At 44.1% G+C, this 23,145-nt stretch overlaps 1 protein-coding gene across 10 annotated transcripts in view; it reads right to left on the bottom strand.

Annotated features, from left to right (window-relative positions):
- Positions 1-4,761: 4,761 nt before the first annotated feature.
- Positions 4,762-23,145, bottom strand: part of Cdk5rap2 (CDK5 regulatory subunit associated protein 2) — a 177,919-nt gene continuing 159,535 nt past the window's right edge. For 6 of the 10 annotated variants that reach the window (XM_090330524.1, XM_090330523.1, XM_090330522.1 and 3 more), the window contains 6 exons: positions 23,030-23,098; positions 21,912-22,177; positions 19,751-19,894; positions 8,794-8,920; positions 5,287-5,333; positions 4,762-4,849 (listed from right to left, as the gene is read on the bottom strand). In XM_090330524.1, coding sequence (XP_090186650.1) covers positions 4,778-4,849; positions 5,287-5,333; positions 8,794-8,920; positions 19,751-19,894; positions 21,912-22,177; positions 23,030-23,098 — 725 coding nt within the window. In that variant the 3' untranslated portion in view covers positions 4,762-4,777. Of the gene's footprint in view, positions 4,855-5,286; positions 5,334-8,793; positions 8,921-19,750; positions 19,895-21,911; positions 22,178-23,029; positions 23,099-23,145 lie in introns of all 10 variants that reach the window. The other 4 variants (XM_090330528.1, XM_090330527.1, XM_090330526.1 and 1 more) reach the window with 1 other exon arrangement.

The following is a 23,145-nucleotide window of genomic DNA, read 5'->3' on the forward strand; positions in this document are numbered from 1 at the left end:
CCCAAAGGTAGGATCTAGAAAAGGAGCCCCTTCAGGTTGCGCTCTCTCTCTCTCTCTCTCTCTCTCTCTCTCTCTCTCTCGCTCTCTCTCTCTCTCTCTCTCTCTCTCTCTCTCTCTCTCTCTCTCTCTCTCTCTCTCTGTGTGTGTGTGTGTGTGTGTGTGTGTGTGTGTGTGAACTGAACTGCCTGCCTTCTTGTAGCCAAAGCAGAAAGAGCTGGATTCTGGGTCTTCACAGCCTAGGGATTCTAGATTCCCCTACCTTGGAGATGATGCAAGACCATCATTCCACAATTTGTTCTGTCCGTTTCCTGGGATTTCTTCCTCACCTCTCGACACGATCACCACTAGCTGTCCAATGACTCCCCTAACAACACAAATCCCAAGCTCTCCATGTGCCACCCTCATGTGTGAGTTCCATGCCTCTGCATGGCTACCTCTTCCAACCCCAACCCACACCATGCTGGCAATGGGCCTTGGTCACTGCCATACTGTCCTGTCCCCACGAATAAGCCACACCAGGGCCTGCATCTGACACCAGAAGCTTAGACCCACTCCCAGGGCACATGTCCTCCCATGGACACAGGCACACAGGCTCATGTCCTCCATGTCCTGCTGCCCCTCCCCTCAGCCCCAGCTCTAACACACTCTGGCCTGGGACGCTGGGCAGCCCCTGGCCCAACCCTTTGCCCAAACACACACCTACCCAGCCTCCTTCCTTGGCTCTGGGATGAAGCCATCTGCCACACATTGGCAACCATATCTTTTCAGCTTCACTACCTAGATTCTAAGCCCCAGCCAGGAGGAAGATTCAGTTCATAGGCCTCCCCCAGCTGCTTCCTCTCACCTGTTTCATCCACACCCAGGCAGCCTTTGCCACTCACCATACAGCAAAAAGTCCTTTGATAAAGATGAATATCTTGTGCACTTCTGCATGCTGAGCATCTAAAGCCTCTAATACATTCTACTTGGGATCCAGCCAGCAGCTCTCCGTCCTAAGGTGCTGTTACAGACCCAGCCTTCTCCTATTCCTACTGTCATTTTGGAGACCAGGGCGGCTGTGTCCTCATGTGTCCCTATGCCAGCCATCCCCATTGTCTATCCCCACCAGTGAGCCAGGACCACATGTTGCTCTTGTTTGGAAAAGGAAAGTGGCCCTGAAACAGAGGATCTTTTTACATCACAAACATGTAATTAAGCCCTTGTATAGTTTCCTCTTCAATGATGTGGTAATAGCCTGAGGGCTGCAAAAGGCTCTGGGACCACAGTGGTTCTTTGGGTCTGGTGAGACAGACATCAAGGACAGGGTTGATGTGGACTCTGCCTGCTGGAACCAGGGAGCCTTGGGGATAGAGGTGAAGAGAAGAGCTGAAGCGTACAGAGCTCTAGGGAGGCACAACAGAGGTGTGATGGGAGGCACAACAGAGGTGTGATGGGAGGAACCCGATATACTGATTAAGGGCCCAAGGGCCATCTGCCTTGCTCTGTAGGCTCTTGAGGGTGGGAAGAATGGCTGCAGAGAAAACTGTTACAGTGCCGCAAGAGCTGGCGGTCACCTGAATGTGGCAGCCCTGAGAGCTGATGGGAGGTGGAGAGTGAAGACCGAGGAATGAAGAAGTCTCCAGCATGGTAGCTGGCAGGAGGCAGAGCCATCCACGATGTGAGCCACCGGATCTGGCAAGCATCTGGGCCTCCGTGCTGGCCATGGCAGTTTTACTAGTCTCTTTTTCAATTGAGGAAATTAAGACTTGAACCTAATGGAGAAGGCCAAGGACCAAGGTAAGACTCCAGGCCTCTGGATCTGCCCACAGCCACCCAGTGGGTGCCCAGGAGCCCAGTCCGATAGGCCCCATACCTGGGGAGGAGGCACACCTGGCCCTGGGCAGAGCCTGGGCTTTTTATGGGATGGGATGAGTAATTTTGGTAATTGAATTTCTGAGTTAGATGTAAAATATGGCCAAGATTGAAGAGGCAATTTGGCTGGGCCAGGCACCCCCAGGCGGGTTTCTCAGTTTCTACAATGCTGAGAACTTATTAACAAGATCACTCTTTCTCCATCTATAGGCCATTTGCAATTCTCAGGACTGCTGTGCTAAAGACCTGGATTGTGGGAATCAGGGACCTGGCTTAGGCCATGCAGGGAAATTATATCTGACAAGAGAAAGGTTGGCAACACAAGTAAAGGCCATGGTTTTTACAAAAGTCAGAATGGGATGGGGGCACAGAATGATCTGGAAGGCAGGATAATTCAGAGCACAGGCTCTGGCACTCCTTTTTCTCATCTGTGAAGAAGACAGGGGTGCAGATGAAGGGGTAAGGGGGCATGGCCATCCAGGTGAGTGTGTTGGCCTCAAGTTAGGCGAGTGGGCTTTGCCCCTACCTACCATCAGGGGTCCACTCGGCAGACTGAGCCAGGCCCTGGGCCTCTCCACTCCTCTCTGTATATATTTAGCCCCTGCAGCTGTTCTTCTCAGGTGTGCTGCTCAGCTATACGTCATGATTAATTTCACCAACAGGGAAATTGACACATTTTCTGATTACTGCTTCAGAGCCTCCTGAATGCAGCTACTGGTAAAAATTAACTCACCAGAGACAATGGAGCTTTTTTTTTTCTTTCCCAAGGTCCAAATTGTCCTTATTTGTAGAGTTTGTTATTGGCTTCAATCCAGCCCAAACAAACCAGGCTGTTCCTCCACTTCCCAGAAGAGGAGGGAGTTCCTGAAGCCCAAGAGAGGGCTATTTTAAGCTGGGGAATAAAGATGAATTTATTCTGGGTCACCATGCTCTTGAAAAGTGGGCGCCCAGAGGCCCTGCTCCAGACCTTCCCCCGAGGCCCCCTGAGTGGGGTGCCAGGCAGGCCAGGTTCCAGAGGTTCTTCCCCCACCCCTACCTCACCCTCTACCCCTCACCAACCACCTAGTTCAGCCCCCATGGGCTGCATGCCAGGCAAGGTGACTTACCACCTTCACCAAAGGGACGTCTCACCCAGGTCCAGCCTCCAGCTCAGGATCAGCACTGACCCCCCTCTCTCCAAGCACCCCTGCATCCACACATCCGTGAGACACAGGAGCTGCACACAGTAATTCAAAACTCTGCCCAGGATCAGTCTTAGACACTGAAAAAGGGTGACAGGGTTTTGGCAAATCATACTGCATACCTACTCCCAAATTCCCAAGCTCCTAACAATTCTGTTGTCAGGGCTGGGCTGAAGTGCAGCTCCCACTTCATGAGAGTGGAAGCCGAGGGCAGAAGCATGGCAAGAGGCGCACCCAACTTCTGCACAGAAAGGAAACAGGTGACTTTCCCAGAATGGAGCGCCACCAGACAGGACAACTGTGAAAACTCAGTGTGGGTCCACGGGACCAGCGTGTAGTACAGCAGGGTCTGTGCTGACCACCTGTCCAGCCTATCACTTAATGGGTGAGGATGAAGGAGAGGGGTCTAGGAATAGGCTAGCCCCTAGATTCCTGGCCTGGGTCTCAGTTCCCTCTACCCAGCTGTGTGTTCACATCCCCCCTACAACCATGCCTGTGCAACCTTGGACCAGTGTAGGGAAGACATCTTCTTACGCTAATACCCTTGGCTCCCCGTGAAGACAGGTGGTCCTGACCACCACCGCAATCCCCACTGGACTCTGGGGGACTCCAGTGATTTAGTGGGGGGTGCCCGCGAATCACACTGGACTGAGCAGTGGAGTCACTGGGCTCTCTTGGCAATGTGAAGGCAGGAGCTTCCCTGCCACAGCCTCCCCCCAGGTCTGGCCTGTGTGCTTGGCCCATCCACTGCACCGGTGTGGGCCAGGCACCAGCTACTCAGTATGGACACAAGATGACCTCCAGGAGAGCAGGGGAAATGTGTGTGAAGGTGATTTTATGACCAGAGGCAAGGGACATCACCCAGTACCAGGGGTTGTTGGGCTCCCATCTGGAGAACCGATGTCACATAGCTGGAAAAAGTAAAGATGGGAGGCACACTTTGGAGAGGCAGCCTAGAGGATGCGAGGAGGAATGAGGAGGACACAGGAACTGAGCCATCCCAACTGGCCTAGAACCAGCTGGAGCGCTGGGAGGTGAAAGGAGAGAAGAGCAAGAGAGGTCTTGTAACCTGCCTAGACCTGAGGGTGGCTGGAAATATCCAGTGTGTGGCATGATGGAGACCACCTGGTTGGCCTCAGCACCGTGGCGGGGCAGAGGGAGGGGTGTGGATGTGAGGAAACTGGATGCAAAAGAAATGGAGATGAGGGGCTTATGACACAGGTGAAGAGGGAGGAGAGACAAGGACCTCTTGGAGGTCAAAGCCGAGAGGGGATGAGGTAGCATCCCCAGAACAAAATGGCAGCACAGGTAACGTAGGAGGTAAAGACAAAGGGCCATCCTAATAGACACTCAAGGACCAGGCATGGTGCAGGGGTTGGAGTAGAGAGGGAGACTGAGTCAGGGCTCCCAGAATAAGGCCCACGTGTCCAGCTAGTGCTGGCTTGGTGGCACGTAACAATGGACACAGGGCGATGAGGCTGGAAAAGCAGACCAGAAAGTATGGACAGGAGGCCCACCAACATACACATGCTCATCCTCAGGACCCGGCCCCACACCCAAACGGAGCCCAGGGCCTTTCCAGTGCCTCCCTGACAAGAACCTGACCGCACAGACAATAAATAACCGTAAGCTAATTTCTAGACACAATAGAGGGAACAACAAATTTCCTCTGGCCAACTGCCCCCTCTTGCTGTGCACCGGGGGCCACAGTTGGAAGAGAGGCAGCATGATCTCAGGCATAAGCTTTATTGGCTGAAAGTTCTCCTCAGGAGCCTGATCTGCTGGGACTGGACATTCCTGGATGTGCACCTCCGGGCCTGAGCTAGGACAAGGAGGGGAAAAAAATGAGAATTTTAGGTCAACAGAGGGTTTTTGAAGCAAGATCCCTGACAGAGTTAAAGGCAAAAAGGTATTTTGAAACTGCTTTCAAAGACATACTGTTTGATCAGTAAATATTTACAGAACAAAACGACAAAGATCATACAGTATTCATACATCCCAGAAAGACTTAACAAATGCCTACTATGTGGCAGTCGCTGTTTGCTCTGTTTCTCACTGATGGAAAAACTGCACACAGACTTAAGCAGAGCAGGCTCTGACGACAGACATGAAAAAACAGAACTTTTCATGCTCTGCTGGCAGAAAAATCACAACCCTGTGGTTCCACTTCAATTTCAGGTTTCAAAAGAAGCTGGTTCTGTCCTGAGTCACCCTCCTCACTATGGCTTTCCGCCAAATAGATTAGTGGCCTTACCTCCAGGTTTCCTCTGGCCTTCCGAAGGACTTGATGGGTGACAGCCACTGAAGAGAAAGGAAAACCAGGAGTGGTTAGAAGGCAGGGTGAAAGCAGGGGCTAAGGGGCAGCAGGCCCCAAGCCAGAGCAGTTGTGGCTTGTGGACATCCCCACAACACCCAGGCCAGAGAAGACAGGGCCCGGAAACCCACTGGAAAGAGTAGGCCACCAACATCTCTTCATGTCTTCACCAGGTCACAGCCTCGTGGAAGCATAGATCAGAGGACATGCCATTATGCCTTGTACCAGTTGCAACCAAGGCAAGCATGGCCTTGAGGCTGCCAGGCGTCCTGAGCTCACCCTGTGGGTTGGGGAGGACAACAGCACAGGAAGAGAAGAGTCCTCAGCCTACCAGCACATGGTATTCTTGCATGTTCTGGTCCTTCTGAGAAGCAACGGGGAGACAAAGCCATGTATGGAGGCCCACGGGGTCAAGGGTCTAGGGATTTTTGTGAAGCCAGGATTTTACACAGCACTTCTTCAAGCAACCCCCCCAAAGGACTAGAGGAAAAAATCCTAGGCATTTTTGTCCCCCTCAACTGCATTTCAGTGGGCACAATAGCCCAAGATTGTTCCCCTGAGCAAACAGAGTTCTGCCTGGACAGGAGGGGCTGATGGGTAAGATCAGAGGATGCTGCATCCTGGACAGAGTTACAGTGGAGAACTCTGGGAAAGTGGTGAAGGCTGCTTCCTCTCTCAGTCTTTCCTTATACAGCATAAACACTAACAGCAACTACTGAATGGATTTCAGAGTCTGATTGGAAATCTGTTCTAAATAGGATCTGGTAAGGTCAGGTCACCACTGCTCCTGAGTAAAATAGGTAAGCCCTCCAGATCCAGGCCTCAGGGCGTGACTGAAACAGACACATTTCAACATGTAGCCACTCCCAAGTATCTTATTCAGAAGAGGTCATCTGTGGTGGACAAGGAAAATATCTCATTCACAAAAATGTCCATCTGGATATAAGGAACACTATATGCAACCTACCACATCAAGGGAGTAGACAGACTGCATGGGCTTTGTGGCTTATCAAAACGTATTTTGGAGATGGCCCATATTAGGCTACTGAAACTACAGACATCCTAAGGATGGCTCTTTATACTGCAAATGATGTACATTATGTGTGTGTGTGTGTGTGTGTGTGTGTGTGTGTGTGTGTGTGTGTGTGTGTGTGTGTGTGTGCGCGTGTGTGTGTGTGTGTGTATACATGCATGCGCATGCCTACGTGTGTATTTTCCTAGGGAAAGAGACCATCACTTTCTCAAGATTCACCACGTGCCAGGAATGGAGGTTAAAAATAATCTTGAAAGAGTACTTGGATGTACCTTGTGAATAAAACTCACCAGAAGAGCTAAGAGATGCCTGGCCCAAGTTTTGAAGTGGCTTTTACTCTAAAAACACAGTAATGCCCACTATGGTGAGAAGACCAAGGGACAGAGCTGTAAAGTCTGCATCTCAACTGAGGCTACTTGAACGCAGAGACATGGTTCATGCCAGGGCCCACAAGGGAGGGAGCTCCCCAACCTCAGCACAAAGCTGGCAAGGAAGCTGGCTGCCTGACCTGGGAGGTGTCAACTGTGACTCAGCCCCGAGACAGGACTACTGCAAAGCAGAGGGTTGCAGATCCCATGACTAGTGAATGGCAGGGAAGGTCTCAACTGGACACCTGTCCCCAACTTGCCTCTGTAGACGTGGGAGCATTCAGCCCGAACCAGGCAGAGGTGTCTGCCTTCCTCCCTTGCTCGTTCTCATTACTGTGTGGGAGAAAGGGAGGGCCCGCCATACTAACGGTTACACCATCGTGTCAGAACCTGGGAGGTAGCAGCGAACTTGTAAAATTCCTGGGGATCCCACTCGTTAGGAGATGAGGCCAGAAGGAAAAAGGCTGAGAAGCCATGAATCTCTCACTGTGCATGATATCACCTCCATCTGGAATATTCCACCCTAGACTTGGCCAACTGCATCTGTGAGCATCTGCTCTGCCTCTCTCTAGCATGATCATCCCCATCCTACCCATGGGAAGACAGAAGAGCTTTGTATGAAGTCATGACTAGAACTCAGGCCTGAGTTCCTTTGGAATGCCTTTCTCTGATGGGAGATGAGGGACCCCAAGCACAACATGTAAGTCACTCAGTGCAGATCACACAGGAGGGGACATCTGAACTTGGCACATCTGACTGCAATGTGGCATGGCTCTTTCTTATCTGCCACAGTAGCAGAACCCATCTGAACCTAATTCTGCTGGCTTCTGAAATCCCTTTGGGGAAGGCAGGGTCACCTGCATATACCCCAGAGCAGTTAGGGGCTGGGCTGCAAGGAGGTAGCACCAGGGCAGAGCTCTGCTCTTCCCCATTCATGCTGTGGACAGCATCACCCATCTCCCCAGCCCCTGCTACCCCAAGAGACTGGCCCATGTGCTCTATGCACACCCACAGCTAGTACCGTCTCCCCAATGTTCTTTGCTGTGAAAGACATGAAGCCCTGGTCCAGAACCCCACAATATCCACCACTCAGCTGGTCCCCTGTCCATATTCAGAAGATTCCCAGGAGTGACTAGAATATCTATTTTGCAATCATCCATGCCCTGAAATGCTAGGCTCTAGGAAGAGCTTTAGCTGGTGCCCCAGTGAGAAAGCGCCTACATCACTAGTTGGCCACACATGCAGCACGGGGGGAAGACAGGCTGAGCTGTGGAGGCCCTGGAAGAGCCATTCCTCTGAACGCACTGGGTGCTGAGGGTCAGGAGACACACTATGTCCCAACTAGTCTCAGAAGCGCCCAGATCAGAGCCAGAACGGACCTTAAGAAAGCTGCTGAATCTCTCCAACCTTGAGGCTCTGCACTAACTGGATAAGGACTCCTCACCCCATACCCTCCTCTGGACTGCCATTCTCAGGGCCTGTCCTTGCCTGAAGCCAGGTTGGACTTCCATAAAGAATCTTTACTGCAGGCTGTTGCCAGATTATTCCTTTCACAGCATGATCCCTGTCCCCTGGCTTTCTCTGTTACTGTGTAGCAAGCAGTTGTGCTTCATCCACACAAACATTTCTAGTTTATCACCTACAAAACCTTATTTCTTGCCTCTATCCCCACAGCTGGTGGCCTTGACTGCCTCTGGCTGTGCCAACTGACAACACCTACTCCTCTTTTCAGATCTGGCTCAAGGTCACTTTCTCCAGGAGGCTCACCTCCCAGGGCAGAGAGATGTCGCCCTGCTCCCAGCTCAGAGCACCTGTGAGGAACAAGTCACATGCCTGCCTCCACTCTACAAAAGCACTTGTAAACTGGGAGTGAAACAACAACAACAAAAAAAGACTAATCTGTGCCATGAGAAACGGTGAAGTAGGAAAAGAAATGATCACGAACAACCTGGGCTGCAAAGAGAGCACGTCAGGACGGCGGGGCTGGCAGCGCTCAAGGCAGGAAGTGGTCAGACATGGCGGCGGCTACCTCAGTCACTCACTTACACTGATCAAAGATGACTTTTTCCTGGTGCTTGCTCTGCTGTAAAAGCTTCATACTGTTCTGCAGCTTCTTTTCTTGTTCAAACAACTTTCTGTGTAGTCTGGTGATCTCTGACTTCATTTCATCAATCTAAACAGAAAAAAAATTTAGAAAAAAGAAAAAGGAAATAAGACAAAGAAATATTAAATTACCTAAGAAGAACTACATCATCATATCAAAAGATAGTCAGCTTCCGCCAGGAGCTGGTGGCTCACGCCTGTCATCCTATTCAGGAGGCTGAGATCTAAGGACGGCACTTTGACGCCAACCCAAGCAGGAAAGTCCATGAGACTCTTATCGCCAGTACAGCATCAAGATGCTGAAAGTGAAAGTGTGGTTCAAGTGGCAGAGCACTAGTCTTGAGTGAAAAAACTAAGAGACAGCACTTGGGTCCTGAGTTCAAGTTCCAGTACTCACAAGAAAAGGAAAAAAATAGACTCTCAACTTCTCGAGTACAGATACTTGAATAAAAATAAGATTGGCAAATTGGATAAGATGCAAGGAAGAGTAGAGTCTAAAGTCTGCTGGTGGAACTGAAAACTGGCCTGGCCCAGCAGCATGCCTGAGCACCTACTGTGTTGAACACTCCCAAGTCTTGGCCCCAGCAGGTCTATAGCATTTCCCCCCACCAATAATATGTCATACTAGTATATAATAATTCAAGCATAAGAAGATGCACACTCACTTCAGCATGCTTAATAGTAGGAAGAAATAAACCTGATTTGCTTAATATAAATCTGAATAAATTACAGTACTTACAGAGAAAGGAATAATTTTTCAGCTATTAAAAATAATGTTGTAGAGCTCTATTTATTGATATCAAAAGATGATTATAATTAGTAACCAGAGAGCTCAGAACAACACACACTGTATACTGCATTGAAGGCATTTCTGCTTCATAAAACTAAACACACAACAATTAGATAACCCCCCTGCCCTTATATTAGTATTAGTATAACTAATTTAACAAAAGTGATGACACAATTGGTGCACATCCATAGATGTAGAAAGCATTGTGGTGACGAAACATCAGTGGCATTATTTCTAAGATGGAACTTCAAATTGTTTGAGGTAATTTCTTTTACAAGAGGCTATAACATTGACTCAAAATGTGTTTAATGATTAAATCTTAAAAAGATAACACAAAAGTGTGACTCAGGAAGTATGACCCATGAGGATACACTTTGAGTGTAGGAGACATGGATAGCAAACTGGTCCCAGGCCTCTGAAGTGAAATACACAAAGCAGACTGATCACCAGTCCATGGAGAAACAACTCTCTTCCTCTCTGCCGGTCCCCGGTTTCCAAACTGATTTGACAGAGAAGACCAGATAAAGGCAAGTCACTGAGAAACACACTCCTGGCAAATTAGGTATAGGGGAGTCAACTATGAAAGATGTGGAAGAACTGTCTAAAAGAATTCTGTATATTCAGATTGCTTTGCAAGAGTCTAAGCTTTCTCTTCATCTTAAAGAAACAAAAACTGGAAGTGACAGACATACATTATGGATGTGGTTTATGAAAGAAAGAAGATACGACACTCCAATCAGCAAACACATATTCAAAGGAAAGGCCTGGCCTAACATCAAAAGAATGGCAAGCAAATACACATTTGTCTGTTTTAAGTTAAACTAAAATGTTTCAGGGAAGAATCATTGATTCCCTGCCTTAACCTACTTTTAAGATTAACTAATAATGTCAGATATAGGGACTTCAATGGTTCTTCCCAAATAGATACTAATATAAAAGTTAGATTTGCTTCAATTCTCACCTGCAGACTAGGGGCCACAAAGAGATGGACTCTGGTTGTGGCTTAACAAGTCTGTTTCCTAGGATGCAGTCACGAAATAGTCAGAGGCTTATCTCCAATCTTTGACCTTGGAGTAACTATCCTGACCTGTCTGTCACACTGCATGCAGTAGGGTAAACTCCAAGTACGGCCACTTTCCACCCTAAGCGACAACCTATTCCTCCTGTAGCCTCTTTCTACAGTCACCTCCTGCAGACACTGTACCCAACTGTCCCTTTCCTACAAGAAGCCTAGGTCCCTACCAGCATCCACATCATTGCAGACAGAACAATGCCTCTGAACAACTCCAAACTCCTTTCTGGCCTCAGATCACCTGTGCCCAGACAACAGCAGGTGCTCTGACACCATTCACCAAATGCTGGGTCCATTTTCATGGGGAAATGTCTAACCAAATGTGCACATCCCAGCCAGCACTCAAAGGATTTTAACTATGTATGTTTTACTGGACACAAATCTTTTTACAACATAAAGACAATACATTAAAAATAGAAAGGGCGGGCCAGGAGTTTGGCCTAGTGGTAGAGTGCTTGCCTACCATGCACGAAGACCTGGGTTCGATTCCTCAGTACCACATTCATAGAAAAAAAGCCAGAAGTAGTGCTGAGGTTCAACTGGTAGAGTTCTAGCCTTGAGAAAGTCCAAGGACAGTGCTCAGGCCCTGAGCTCAAGCCCAGGACTGGCGAAAAAAAAAAAAAAGAGAGAGAGAGAAAAATAGCAAGGCCTTACCAGATGCTGGTGGCTCACACCTGTGATCTGAGGATTGTGGTTCAAATCTAGGCTGAGCAGAAAAGTCCCTATGAGTCTCATCTCCAATTAACCACTCAAAAATTGGAAGTGGAGCTGTGGCTCATGTAGCAAAGTGCTAGCCTTGAGCATAAAGAGGCTCAGGGACAGCACCCAGGCCCTGAATTCAAGCCCCACCACCACCAACAACAATGGCAAAAGCTCAAAGGCACAGCTCTATCACTTCCTCTCTGTATAATGCAGAAACTAGTCAATGTAATACCTTGGAGTTTTGGTTCCTGCTTCTAAGAGATGAGAGTAACAATGCCTAACTCCAGCAAGTAGTGAAGACTGAGGAAATGATAAATATCTGAGGTGGCAGATGTGCCAGCTGCCTAGATGGGCCAGGTACACATGTACCCAAGGACTGAAATATCACACAGCAAACATGTATATGGTGTATTAATTAAACATAAAAATATATTTAAAAGTGCAAGACCCTACAGTCAAAATGTAATCCATTTGTGAATTTTTCCATTAGTAATACGTTATTTTTTATGTATATTTTAATAGTATGCATTAGCTGTACAATGTTGAGGGTTTCATTGTGACATTTTGACACATGCATAGAAAATACTCTGCTCATATAAACCACTCTGTGACTTGCTTGAACTCAGGGCCTGGGCACTGAGCCTCTTTTTTTCCCTCAAGACTAGCACTCCATCACTTGAATCACAGTACCCCTGCCAGCTTTTTCTAAGTAGTTTATTGGAGAAGAGAGTCTCATAGACTTTCCTGCCCAGACTGGCTTTGAACTGCAATCCTCAGATCTCAGAGATCTTAGCTTCCTCAGTAGCTAAGATTATAGGTGCAAGTCATCAGTGCCTGGTTTATGACTCACTCTTATCCATATCTCCCATCCCTTCTTTATCTTTCTTGCAAAACTGAAAGTAGGTTCTACTATGACCTTTCCATATATGCCTATAAAGTATTTTGACTATATTTACTCTCTTCACTGTTTTCTTTCTCTTTTCCCATCTCCTGCTGACTGCTTCTTTCAAATGCTCCCCCACTTTATATTCAGGTCCATGTTTTTCTTTAGAACTATGTTCCACATATGAGAGAAAATGTGGTATGTATTTTTCTAAGTCTGGCTTATTTTATTTAACATGATGATTTCCAGTTCCACCCATGTTCCTGCAAATGACATAATTTTATTCTTTATTATATATATATATATATAAATTTGTTTATCCATCATCTGTGGGTGAGCACCTAGACTGATCGCAGAACTTGACTACCATGTACCACAATCAACATAGATGGGTCTTTACTCTGTGTGCTGACTTGTATTCCTTTAGGCACTTATCTAATAGTAGTCTAGCAGAGTCAAGTGATAGCTCGATTTTCAGCATTTTGAGGACTGCCATACTGATTTCCATAGTGTCTGCACTAACTTACATTCCCACTAACAATGTGTAGGGGTTGCCTTTTCTATACATCCTAGCCACTAGCCCTTGTTTCTGCCCGTTGTCTTGATAAGCATTTCTATCTAGGATTGGAATCTCAAAGTCATTTTTATTTTAACTTCCTTCATGACTATGGATATTGAACATTGTGTTTTTCATGTAATTATTGGCCATTTGTACTTCTTGTTTTGAGAAGTGTCCATAGTAAATGGATTATTTGTTCTTTTAGTGTTTATTTTTTTGAGCTCTTCATATATTCTGGATATCAATCCCTTGTCTGATGAAGAGTAGTGAAGATTTTCTCTCATTCTGTAGGCTCTATTACTCTGATAATTGTTTCTTTTGATGAACAGCTTTTGATCTTGATGCAATTCCATTTGTCAGTTCTTGCTTTTATTTTCTGAGCTGCTGGTCTTATTCAGAAAGTTATTGCCTAGGCCTACATGTTCAAGTGTTTTCCCACAGTAGTTTCACAGTTTCAGATCTTATATTAAGGTAATCGATACATTTTGAATTGACTTTTATACAGAGTGAGAGACAGGGATCTAGGTTCAGTCTTCTATCTGGGGATCACTAATTTTGCTAAAAGCATTTCTCAAAGGGACTGTCTTTTCTACAATATGTGCTTTGGAGATCTTGGCTAAAAATCAGATGAGTGTAGATCTGCACTCATTAATTTCTGGTCTCTTATTTTATCATATTGCCTTTGTGATAGTTACCATGCTGCTTTTGTTATTATGGCTCCGTAATATAACCTGAAGTTAGGTATCATGATATTTATAGCATTGCTTATTTTCTTGGACTACTTTGTTCAGAATCTTCTGTTCTGCAGATGAATTCAATATTTTTTTCTATTTCATGGATTTGTATGGGGGTTGCAGTGAATCTGTACATTACTTTTTCACAGTATAGCCATTTTCACAAAATTGCTTTTGTGATCCGTGAATAAGGAGGTCTCTCTAGCTGTCAGTTCTCGTCTCTTTCAATTTCTTTTCTTCTTTGTTTTTTTTTTTTTTTTTGGTTGGTTGTGGGGCTTGAACTTTGGGCCTGGCACAGTCCCTGAGCTCTTCAACTCAAGGCTACCTACCACCCTACCCCTTGAGCCACAGCACCACTTCCGGTTTTCTGGTGGTTAATTGGGGCTAAGAGTCTCACAACTTAGTGCCCAGGTTGGCTTTGAACTGCGATCCTCAGATGTCTGCCTACTGAGTAGCTAGGATTACAGGGGTGAGCAGCTACGTCTAGAATCTTTCAATTTCTTTTCTTCAGTGTTCTGTAGTATTCATTGTAAAGGTATTTTACCTCCAATTAAGTTTATTCCTATTTTTTCTCCAGACTATTCTGAATGGGATTGTTTTCCAGATTTCTTAGTCTGTAATTAGTATATACAGATTCTGTGTGTTGATTTTATATCCTGCTATTTATTTTGCCAAAAATGTCTTTCAAAACTAAGAGGATTTTTGAAATCTTTAGGATCTTACAAGTATAAGATCATTCCATCTAAAAATAGGGGCATTTAATTTCTTCCTTTTCTATTTGTACCCTTTTGACTTTATCCAGAGTTTTGGATAGAATTCAAGCACAATGCTAAAGAGTGGATAGAGAGTGAATAGGGTAGATATTCTTGTCTCACTTCTGACTTCAGAGAAAACACCTTTTTTTTTTTTTTTTTTTTTCCTTAGTAGGATTGTGTCTTTATTATACACAAGTATACTCTTAGGGCCTTGTGCTTGCTAAGTAGGTACACTACCACTGAGCCATGCTCCCAATGCTGTTGCCTTTATTTATTTTCTGAGTGGCATGTTTACACCTAGGCCAGCCTGGACTATGACTCTCTTGTGTATGCTTCCTACATAGCTAAGGTGCATGCCATCATACCCAGCTTTCACTGACTATAATGGAGTCAGAGCCATCCTTTCAGCCTCAGCATGAAACCAACTTGATCATGGTGTACAATCATTTTAATGCCAACTGAATTCAGTTGGCAAATATTTTAATGAGAACTTTTATTCTGATTTTCTCAAGAAACCTTTTTCTTTCTCTTCTCCCTATTTCTCTTTCTCTCTTGTGTATGTGCATGCATGTGTGGATAGGTATGTGTCCCTAACCTGAATTTGTTATCAGATTAGTACTGGCCTCACAGAAGAAGTTAGGTAGCAATCTTTCCTTTCTATTTTGTGGAATAATTTGAGTATTGGTATTTGTCTTTTTTAAAGGTTTAGTATAATTAAGTAGTGAATCCATTACTACTTTAATCTCATTGCTTATAAAAGATCTTTTTAAATGGTTTCTTAATTCAATTCTGGCAAGTCAAATGTGTCAAGCAATTTATGTTTCTCCTAGATTTTCAGATTTACTTGAGTAAAGTTTTAAAAGTTCTCCTAATGATTCACCCAATTTTATTGGTAATTGTTGTGAGATACTCTTTTTCATCTCTAATTTTAATTACTTGGATCTTCTCCCTCTTTCTTTTGGTTAGTTTGGCTAAGGGATTGTCAATTCTGTTTATCTTTGCAAAGAGCCAAGTCTTTGTCGATATTGATTCTTTGTGTTGTCCTTTTAGTCTCCATTACATTAATTTCCTCCCTGGTATTTATCCTTTCTTTCTGCCTACTAAAAATTTGAGGATTGGCTTGTTCTTGTTTTTCTAAGAGCTAATTAGGCTATTTTATCAGGCAATCTAGTTTTTTTTAAAATTTAATGTAGGCACCCATAGTCATGAACCTTCCTCTTAAAACTGCCTTTGCTGTGTTACAAAGTTCTGGAAAGATTTGTTTTCATTTATGTTTGGTTCTAACAACTTTGTAAGTTCTTCCCTTTTTTTTCCCCATTACTTACTGATCATGGAAAAGTATAATGTCCAGTTAGTCTCCATCTACTTGAATATTTTCTGTAATTTCTTTTGCTGCTGAGTTCTACTTTTAGTCCCCTGGGATCTGATGAAATATAGGAAGTTTCTTCTCTTTTCTTTCATTTGTTAAGACTTGGTTTATGTACTTAAACATGATCTACTTTGGAGAAGGAAATTTCATGGGCTGCTAAGAAACAGTACTCTGCAGTTATTGGGAAGAATCCTTTGTAGATGTCTGTTAAATTTGATCTACAATGTCATTTAACTTGGAAGCATCTTGCTTTCTTTTGTGGGCAGGTGGAGTCTGGGTAAGCCATCATTTGGTGAAAGTAGGGTATTCAAATCACTCCTTATTGTGTTGGGGTCTACTTGTGCTTTCATGCTGAAACTGGATACACCAACATTCAGTGTATAAATACTTACAATTTTTATATCTCTTGATGATCATTCACTTTATCAAGATGAAATGACCTTTGCTTCTCTGGACTACTTTTGATTTAAAGTCTGTTTTGTCTGATAAAAGTATGGCTGCTCTTTCTTGCTTTGAAGTTCCATTTGCTTAGAATATCTTTTCCCGTCTTTCCCCTTTATGTCTATGTTTTTTCTTTGCCCGTAGGCAATAGTCACCTTACTTTTTAATCCAATCTGCCCATCTTGTGTCTCTTGACTGGAAAATACTGACTACTGACATTCAGTTATTACTGAAAAGTATAAAATAATTCTTGTCATATTGTTGTTTTTGTAATGTCTGATTCTTTTCCAATCATGTTTATTTACTCATCCAGAGAGATTTATCTATCTATATTCTCATGATTGTATTTATCTTCCTCTTCAGTGAGTAAAATTCCTTTGAGTATCTTCTGTAATGCAGGATGATCATAAATTCCCTTAGCTTTTGCTTACATAAAAAATTTTTATTTCTCCTTCAACTATATAGGACAGTTTTGCTAGATACAGTAAGTTAAGGTAGCAGGGATTTTTCTGTCAGGGATTAAAAAGGAAAATAATTTTTTAATGTAGGTTGGATCTCTATAATCTGAAAATGGAGAATCCAAAACTTTGAGTTGATACATTTTGAACATTTTGGATTGCAGGTCTTCAGATTAGAGATAATCAACCCATTATATTCAAAATCTGAAAAGAAAAAATCCAAACTCAAAGAACACTCCTGGGTCCTAAGCACTGCACATAACAGACTCTTGATCTACATTATCAGTAGTTCAGTGAGCACATTTCTCTGACTGCTTCATAAATGTACTTTTTTAAACAAGTGGTTTGATTTAGGATCTAAGATCCACAGTTTGCATTTATTATCTCAATTTTTTTTAACCCTATGGTTAAGAGGTTTATAAAGCCAGTCCTAGGGCTGTTCCCAGAGTGGCTGACTCAGTGGTCTGGAGTGAAGCCTGAGAAAGTGAGTTTTTAACAATTTCCAGGTGATGCTAATAACTGAGGTCCAAGAGCCATACTTATGGGCCACTCTAAATCTACACACTCCCATCCTACTCCTGCCCCTTCCTTTTCTATTAGGATACAATAGGTTCTTAGCTCTTGCTATCTATTTCCTTTTTAGATCCTTTGGAAGCCCTAGCTCCCTTAGTGAGAAGAGGCATTTAGAAACCACAACTGGTAGCCCAGGCACAGTGGCTCACGCCTTTAATCCTAGCTACTCAGAAGGCTGAGATCTGAGAATCAAGGTTCAAAGCCAGCCAGGGCATTGAAGACCTTGAGACTCTTATCTCCAATTAACCTCTAGAAAACAGGAAGAGGGGTGGTAGTAGCCTTGAGCTGAAGAGCTCAGGGACAGTGCCCAGGACAAATTCAAGCCCCATGACCCACCAAAAAACAAAACACACAAACAAACAAAAAAACAGAACAAAACCACAACTGGGACATTACTGGTGCTTGCTGGTATTGAACAGGATGTTATTTCTTCAGCCTTTTAGGTAGAGTAAGTTAGCAAACTCTTTAATAGAAAATACACCAGGAAAATTTGTTTGAATAAAACTATGAAACTTAAAAAAAGAAAATACACCAGGAGTTCACTTTGATGTTTACAATATAAATTTAAACTCAAAGGGCCTTTACTTCTTCAATGTCATATTTATCTTTTTTCTCTTACAGTAAAAACCTCAGTCTTCATGGAATTAAGCAATTTGCTTTATTTTATAATAGAAATGTAACAGTTCAGAATAACAGCATCAATATCCTAACCAACAATGTAACCACTGAAGACAATTAATATTTTTGCTAAATGTTTGGCAGATCTTTGTGTCCTTGGACTATTTCTCCTAGGGATATATGGTCAAGTGACTGGTGTAGTCACTGAAGTGTGTCTTCAAGTGCCATGTAGTAGAGTTGACTTATTTCATCTTGCTGTGAGTCTTTAGAAATTGCTTTTTTTCTCCATTTTCTTTGACTTATAATATTTTTAGAGTTTCAAAGTCAAATTCATGAAACATAGTCTATTTAGATATATAGCTAAATGTATACATATATACATATAGATATATAGAAGCTGATTGCCTCTATCCCTGCCCTTCAATCTTTCCTATCACATGCCTATGAGTAGTCTGTTTGGTCTTATTTATCCTCCATTTAAATATTATTATAAGCAAGTTGTGTTTCACCTAATTTTCTCATATAAACTGATACACATGGCCTAGAGAGGCACATTAAATGCAAAAGATAAATTAATGACATTCAGAGAAAAAAGCACATAGTAAAAAGCCACTGGGCTTGCTGTTGCAAACTGAGAGGTGTCTCACACACATTTCACACCAAGCAAAAGGCACTGTATGAAACACAGGCTGTGTTAGAAAACTGGCCAGAGGCAATTTAACACTACCCAGGGGTCTGTGTACACCGGAAACCATATCAGAGCATCGCCATGATCCTTATCCTGGCTCTAGAGTTGTATAAATTGAAAGATACATAACCAATCTCTTGAGAGATCCTCAGGAAGAAAGTGAATCAGCCTGAGTGCTAACAGTCCCTGGACTGATTTACAAGTAGGAGAGGATCACTATATGTTTATTATATATATTATGTCATATAATACATAGTTGTGTGCTAAGCTAAGGACAAAAATATTTTATTGAGAGTATTTTAAAAAGGCAACAGAAATGTTACCTTTAAAAAATCATCTGGGAAGTCGTGCTGTGGCTCAAGGGGTTGAGGATAGCCTTGAACTGAAGAGCTTAAGGACAATGCTCAGGCCCAGAGTTCAAGCCCCACAACTGACCAAAAAAGAAAAAAAAAATTAGTATTGCTGGGTGCAGTGGCTTACACCTATAATCCTAGCTATTTAGGAGGCTAAGATCTGAGAATCAAGGCTCAGAGTCAGCCCAGGCACTAAAGACGGTGAGACTCATCTCTAATTAGCCACTAGAAAATTGAAAGTAGCGCTGTGGTTCAAGGGGTAGGGCAGTAGCTTTGAGCTAAAGAGCTCAGGGACAGCGTCCAGGCCCAGAGTTCAAGCCCCACAATCTTCAAAAAAAAAAAAAAAATCATCTGAAAGCTGGGAGTTTTGCCTAGAGGTTAGAGTGCTTGCCTAGCATACACAAAGGCCACATACATAAAAAAGGCCAGCATGGTGCTATGGCTCAAGTGGTAGAGTTCTAGCCTTGAGAAAGCCCAAGGACAGTGCTTCGACCCTGAGTTCAAGCCCCAGGACTAGCCAAAAAAAAGAAATCATCTGAAGTAGATACTAATGTTCAAGAGTATGTAAAGAAATTATTCATTCAGCATCACCCATTCATTCATTTGTTCAAAAATATGAACAAAATTGATAGATGCTACTAACTTATGCCTACAATCCTATCTACTCAAGACTGAAATCTAGAGGATCATAGTTTGAAATCAGCCCAGCCCCATTTCCAGCTCTTGAGGTGCTAAGCATCTAGTAAGAACCCAAAGAAGTCACAAAATACCTGGTATCTTCCTCTTCCTGACATATCCTATACTGAGGGTACCATGGTGGCAGCTAGCCCTGAGCTCAATAAGAAAGGACCTGACACAAGCCTTAGAAGCATCTTTGAACCTCCGAAGCACATGTCACTACCTACCTGCTCACAGTGAAGGGAACACTGGCCATGTAGGGGCAGTGAGACTCTCCAGAAGAGCGGTAGAAGCCTTGAAGCCTCTTCCAGAACCAGGTTGGCTGCACTCACACTGGAGACAAACTTGCTCAGAGGTACCAGGTGCAGACCCTAGAGGACAAATAGCTGTTAATGCTATACTGACAGAGATCACCAGCAAAGAAGCTGGAACACACAGGTGAGTCTCCAGACTGAAGGACTTACATTTCACAAGCTGAGCAGGAGCTTGATACCATTTAAGAACAATTCATTGTTCTTATATGCTAGTGAATTGTAAATTATGAGATAATTTCAGTGGGGAAACCTAGCCCAATGAATCACTGATGGTCACCAGCATTAACCATGTTATCACATCAAGAAGACCCAGGTCAGGGCCACTCATACCACTCTGAAGCCCAGGGAAAACCCACCAAGCAAATGACCCCCCAAACCAGGGGAGCAACACACACTTCGGACCCTCCAAAGTCTTTCTCACTCTCTCTGCTTCTAGAAGCAAACTCACATAGAAGGTGAGGTCAAGGGCATAACAAAGAATGTGACTAAGAGATAGGGAAATATGAAAAAGAAGAAAATAAATCCAAAGAATATTTGCCTTCACAAGTAGTAAAATAAACATTAAAAAAAAAAAAAAGACCATCCCAGTCAAATGCTGGTGGCTCACACCTGTAATACTAACTACCCAGGAGGCTGAGATCTGAGGATCATGGTTTGAAGCCAACCACTTAACCACCAGAAAACTGGAAGTGGTGCTGTGGCTCCAGTGGCAGATGCTAGTCTTGAGCTAAAGAGCTCAGGGACAGGGCCCAGACCCAGAGTTCAAGTCCTACAACTGACCGAAGGGGGTAAGGGGAAGGGAAGACAACTCTTTCAATATATCAAATGGACAGAAAAAAATCAGAAATAAAAAATATTCTTCAAAAACAAAGAAATACTAAGATATAAGCTTGTTCAAAAGCAAACAAAATCTTTTTGGAAAAGTAAAGCATTAATAATTATCAAGATCCCTAAAAAGTTCATGACCTTTAACTGATTGTTCTCCATCAAAGCTAATCAAAAACATGACCCGAGAAAGACAGTACTGTTTTTATGTTGAACAAACAGTATATCTATATGTTGACTCACTGGCCAGCCATGACAAGTATCAGGAAATATTTACTGAGATAGGAAAAGTGTTATCTGAAACACAGGAAGCTTACATTTTTATGGATAAGTCATATGATAAACATTATGAATGTATGTCAAATTTATAAGTGATCATCATCTTATATAAAACTAGAAATGGTAGAAAAGTATTTAAAACTTTTTACTAAAACAAGGCATTGGCTCAGACTTGTAATCCTAACTATTCAGACAGCTGAGATCTGAGGATCAAGACTCAAAGCTAGCCTAAGCACAAAAGTTGATGAGACTCTTAGCTCTAATAAAGTTCCCCCCACACCCTCCCAGAAACAAACAAACAAAAAAACCAAAACCCAAAAAACCAAGTGTAGTTGTAGCTCAAGTCTTGAGCAAATAAGCTCAAGGGCAGCACACAGGCTCTGTTCTGAGGAATCGTGAAATACCCAATAAAAAGTGCTTCTGCAAGAAATGATGAAGGAGCAAGTTCTTTGCTGGGCATCTGTGGAAATTATAGTAACAGATTAGGATGAGGGCACCAGTATGGGAGGGAATGGCATGGTGTAGTCTGCTCTGGTCTGGCGTGGTCTGGGATGGTATGCTTTATGAAGATCAGCCCCTCTGTCTTTTTCATAGTAACCCCAAAGCCCCAGAGCCTGAGCATGGGGGCCTGGACAGGAAGATCAGGTAGATGAATGGCTGGACAGACAGACAGGCACATAGACAGAGGACAAGTAAGTGATTAGACAGACACAAGAAGTCTAGACTCAGGAGAGTAGATCCTGTGAAACAGCTGTAGTCACCCAGGGCAAAACCTCCACAAGCTTCTCAGCCACTGCCATTCTACTACCTGCCCAACCACATAGTTCCTCACATCCCTGGGTTATACTTCTTGATCTCTCCTCAAAAGCCTGAGGACAACTATATCACTTTCCTCTCCATGACTTCAGCCAGCCCTGCCCCTTCATGTCTTCCATAAGCATCTCTCCCCACAAACCTATGATCAGGTTACCTTTGGCCCCAGTTGTCCACGTGTGAGGCTCAGAGCCTCTTGAATTTGAAAGTCCATTTCTGCAAGGAGCCTGTGGCCCTGGCTGATCTGCTTACAGAGGGCATCATAGTCCTTGATGAGGCCCAGGATGTGGTGGCCATTGTGGCTGGCCCATAGGCGGTGGCTAGTGACCAGGCAGGATACTTGTGCAGCCTTGGTGGGAAAGCTGCTACTATCACAGGAAAGGGATTCCACATCATTTCCAGAGAGCGGGAAAGTCTCTGATGCTGGAAAAGAAGGTTTGGATTTATTGGGGTGGCACTTGTGTTCAGTGTACACAACACTAAAGACAGCAAGGTGGGCAGACAGATCTTGAGGGTAAACAGGCCTGACCCCTGGGCCTCAGTCCACACCTTACCCCACACTGAGCCCACAGATCACTTCGTAGAGAGGTTCATTGAAGTCACCTCATCTGACAGAGTGCCACGGTGTAGAAAACCCCAGATGCCTAGACAAGTCTATATTTTAGCAGCAATCTGATAGGAATACTGACACTGCAGGAAATGGAATTGTGCAGTGATGCCAACCACAGCTCAGAGAAAAGGCATCTATGCAGGGAAGGAGAATTCAGAAGAGGCTTCCTGCAAGAAGCAGCAGGTGAGCCGGATTGAATAGGTAGCCAGAACTATATTGGGCTTGTGGCTTTTTGCCTTTGAACAAATGGAACTATGCATGAGGGATCCTGACTGGGGACAGCAGGAAAAACATTTCAGACACATCTGCATTCCAGGTAAGTCTCGAGGAAGTAGTAGGACTTCCACTGGCAGATGGGGACAAAGGAGGTATGAGTGTCACACAGAGCTCGAAGTACATACAGCCTGTGCTCAGGATGATGGCCCATCTGTGTAGTTACTCTGACACAGAGGGATGAGGCTGGTCAGGCCCACTGGGGTTGGAGTTGGAGAAGCTCAAAGCCTACAATAAAGGTGCTATGCTCTAAGACAGCAAAAACCTATTGAGGCTGTTAAGGTCGATGACACCTGGCTATCAACCAGGAAAGAGTAACACCTATCCCTCAACTGAAAAAGTCCTGCCCGCATCTTCAACATGGCCACAGTTCCCCACATATGGTTTTCTACCTGATTTTACTGTCACTGTCTGAGTGGAATCAAGTGAGTTTTCACTTGGCACAGGACATTTGTCACCATCTACAAAATGCAAAACAAGAGAAGAAACACACAGTTAGCTTTGTTGG

This window comes from Megascapheus bottae, chromosome 3, assembly GCF_031878675.1.
Source record: "Megascapheus bottae isolate mThoBot1 chromosome 3, mThoBot2.hap1, whole genome shotgun sequence".
Classification (NCBI taxonomy): domain Eukaryota; kingdom Metazoa; phylum Chordata; class Mammalia; order Rodentia; family Geomyidae; genus Megascapheus; species Megascapheus bottae.